General features: G+C 48.8%; 1 protein-coding gene across 1 annotated transcript; it reads left to right on the top strand.

The window, feature by feature from the left end:
• Positions 1-252: 252 nt before the first annotated feature.
• Positions 253-1,236, top strand: LOC116987142 (hydroxycarboxylic acid receptor 2-like). The gene has a single exon (XM_033043019.1). It carries the CDS (start codon positions 253-255, stop codon positions 1,234-1,236), a length of 984 nt encoding a protein of 327 aa, XP_032898910.1.
• The last annotated feature ends 1,192 nt before the right edge of the window (positions 1,237-2,428 follow it).

Below are 2,428 nucleotides of genomic sequence, written 5' to 3'. Positions count from 1 at the left end.
AGGCAGTGTTAGCTGTGGTGAGGGGATATGTGAACACAAACAGGGGAACTAGCGGGCCGAAGAGGACGAGAGGGAGAGGGAGTGCAAGGGTAACTTGAAATGAGAGAAATCATGATACAATCTTCTGTTCTGACTATTTTAGCTCCACCCAACAGCAGCGGCAGCAGGGCAGGGCAGGGCAGGGCAGGGCTCCATATAAAGTACATCATACTTCAGCTGTTACTCACCGAATCCACTGCAACGCTGTCGAGGATGGACAACGAGACGAGGGAATGCTCTGCTGGGGACATCGCTTCATCCTACAACCCCCCAGTCATCCTTATAACCTTTGTCCTGGGATTCATTGGGAATTCAATCGCTCTGTGGATCTTCTCTTTCCACGTGAAATCCTGGACACCCAACACAGTGTATTCGCTGAACCTGGCCATCGCGGACACGCTGCTGATCTGCTGCCTGCCCTTTCGAGCCGACTACTTTGTCCGTGGCAAGGACTGGGTCTTCGGGGACGTTCCCTGCCGCCTGAAAGTGTTCATGATCTCTTTAAACCGGATTTGCAGCATCATCTTCTTGATGGTCATAGCCATCGACCGCTATTTTAAGGTGGTCCACCCTTTCCATAGACTTAACAAGATATCTCCCAAGTGTGCGGCGAAGCTAGCTGGCGTCCTGTGGGTTGTGGCGGTGGCGATTTGTTCTCACTTGTTGAAGGAACGACACGATTTTAAGCACCAAAACGTGACCAACTGTGAACCCTTCAAGATAAATCACAAACTGGGTCCCACGGCTATCTGGACATACACCATTTTTATTGTCTTCAAGTTTCTTTTGCCGTTTTCGGTGATTCTTTTCTCCACCACCCGCATCGTCTGGAGGTTAAAGCAGATGAAAGCTGAAATGAGGGCGAATTACAAGCGAGCGATGAAGCTTGTGATCGCGGTGTCCACTGTCTTTGTACTCTGCTTCCTGCCGACCAACGTCGCCGTGGTCGCCGTCTTAATCACCAAGCTACGAAGTGCCACGGACTGCAAGTCCTACATGGTCGCGGTGGACATCTTCCACAATACTTTGTTCATCACGTACTTCAACAGTGTGATGGACCCAGTCATTTACTACTTTTCAAGTTCGGCGTTCAAAGATGCTTTCAAAAAACCTTTTCGTTGTCTCAGTTTAAGTCGCTCGAGATCAGACCCGGACTTGGAAAAGCATGATGCCAAAGTAAAACTGGATGCGGATTGAATACTGAACAGTAATCCCAGACTGCCCGTCCGCGGTCTCATTCTGGGAGATGAAGGAAATGTGTAATATCAGAATAGTCATAGTTTTACAGGCCATTCCGCCCAACCTGCCCACAACAGCCAACATGTCCCATCCACACTAGTCCCACCTGCCTGTATTTGCCCCATATCCCTCTAAACCTGTCCTATCCATTTTCTGAAACGTTACCACAGGACCAGCCTCAACTACCTCCTCTGGCAGCTCGTTGCATACACCTACCACACTCTTCATGAAAATGTTACAACTCAGGTTCCTATGAAATCTTTGCCCCCTCACCTTAAACCTATGTCCTCTGGTTCTCGGTTCCCCTACTCTGGGCGAGAGTGCTTCTACCCAATCTATTCCTTTCATGATTTTGTACCTCTATAAGATCACCCCTCATCCTCCTGTGCACCAAGGAATAGTGTCCTAGCCTGCTCAACCTCTCCCTATAGCTCAGGAATATGTAAATAAAAACCATAGTGAATAAGTGTACAAACCCTGGAATAATGTTAACCTGAAAATATTATTATTGTGGTAATCTAATCCTAATGAAGATGTGCTAAAATAAACGGCAGCTCGCTTTGTTGAAGGATGGCATTGCAAAATGATTTCTTCAAAGTCTTTACAGTCACAGTCATACTGTACAGAAACAGGCCCTTTGGCCCAATTTGTTGGTGGCGACCAAGATGCCCCATCTACAGAAGTCTCGCCTGTCTGTTTTTTGGTCCATATCCCCAAACCTTTGCTATCCAAGTACTGTCTAAATGTCTTTTAAAGGGAGGATTTTTACTGTGTTTAGAGATTGTGATCACTCATGTAATGTGTAACATTGCCTCTGATAACTGGACCAGTGCCACCTAAGATGAGTTGATCTCCTCTGTATAATGTGTACTGGGTGTAATGAGAGCTGCGCTCCATTGGAAGTGACTGGTAGAAGAGATGGTAAAGGGTAGGTCTCAAGAAGGTCTCCTGGCGTGTGGAGACCACAAGCAGCAGGCCTGGCATGCCCGCCGGGGAACCGGGAACCCGCCCGGAGAGGGAAGGACAGCGAGCAAGGCCCCTGCCTGCCCCTGAAGACCGGGAACGGGAGAGGAGGTTGAAGGGGGTCGGTGGCAGATGCTGGACACAATAAGAAGAACCGGGGGTACCTTTCGCCCCCTCGAGGTCAGCT

The sequence above is a fragment of the Amblyraja radiata genome, chromosome 25, assembly GCF_010909765.2.
Source record: "Amblyraja radiata isolate CabotCenter1 chromosome 25, sAmbRad1.1.pri, whole genome shotgun sequence".
Classification (NCBI taxonomy): Eukaryota; Metazoa; Chordata; class Chondrichthyes; order Rajiformes; family Rajidae; genus Amblyraja; species Amblyraja radiata.
Note: the sequence above shows the minus strand (reverse complement) of the source record. Positions and strands in the feature narration are given on the sequence as shown.

What these genes read in the sequence shown, in the direction of transcription:
- LOC116987142 (XM_033043019.1), top strand. Translation starts at nt 253, where the DNA reads ATGGACAACGAGACGAGGGAATGCTCTGCTGGGGACATCGCTTCATCC.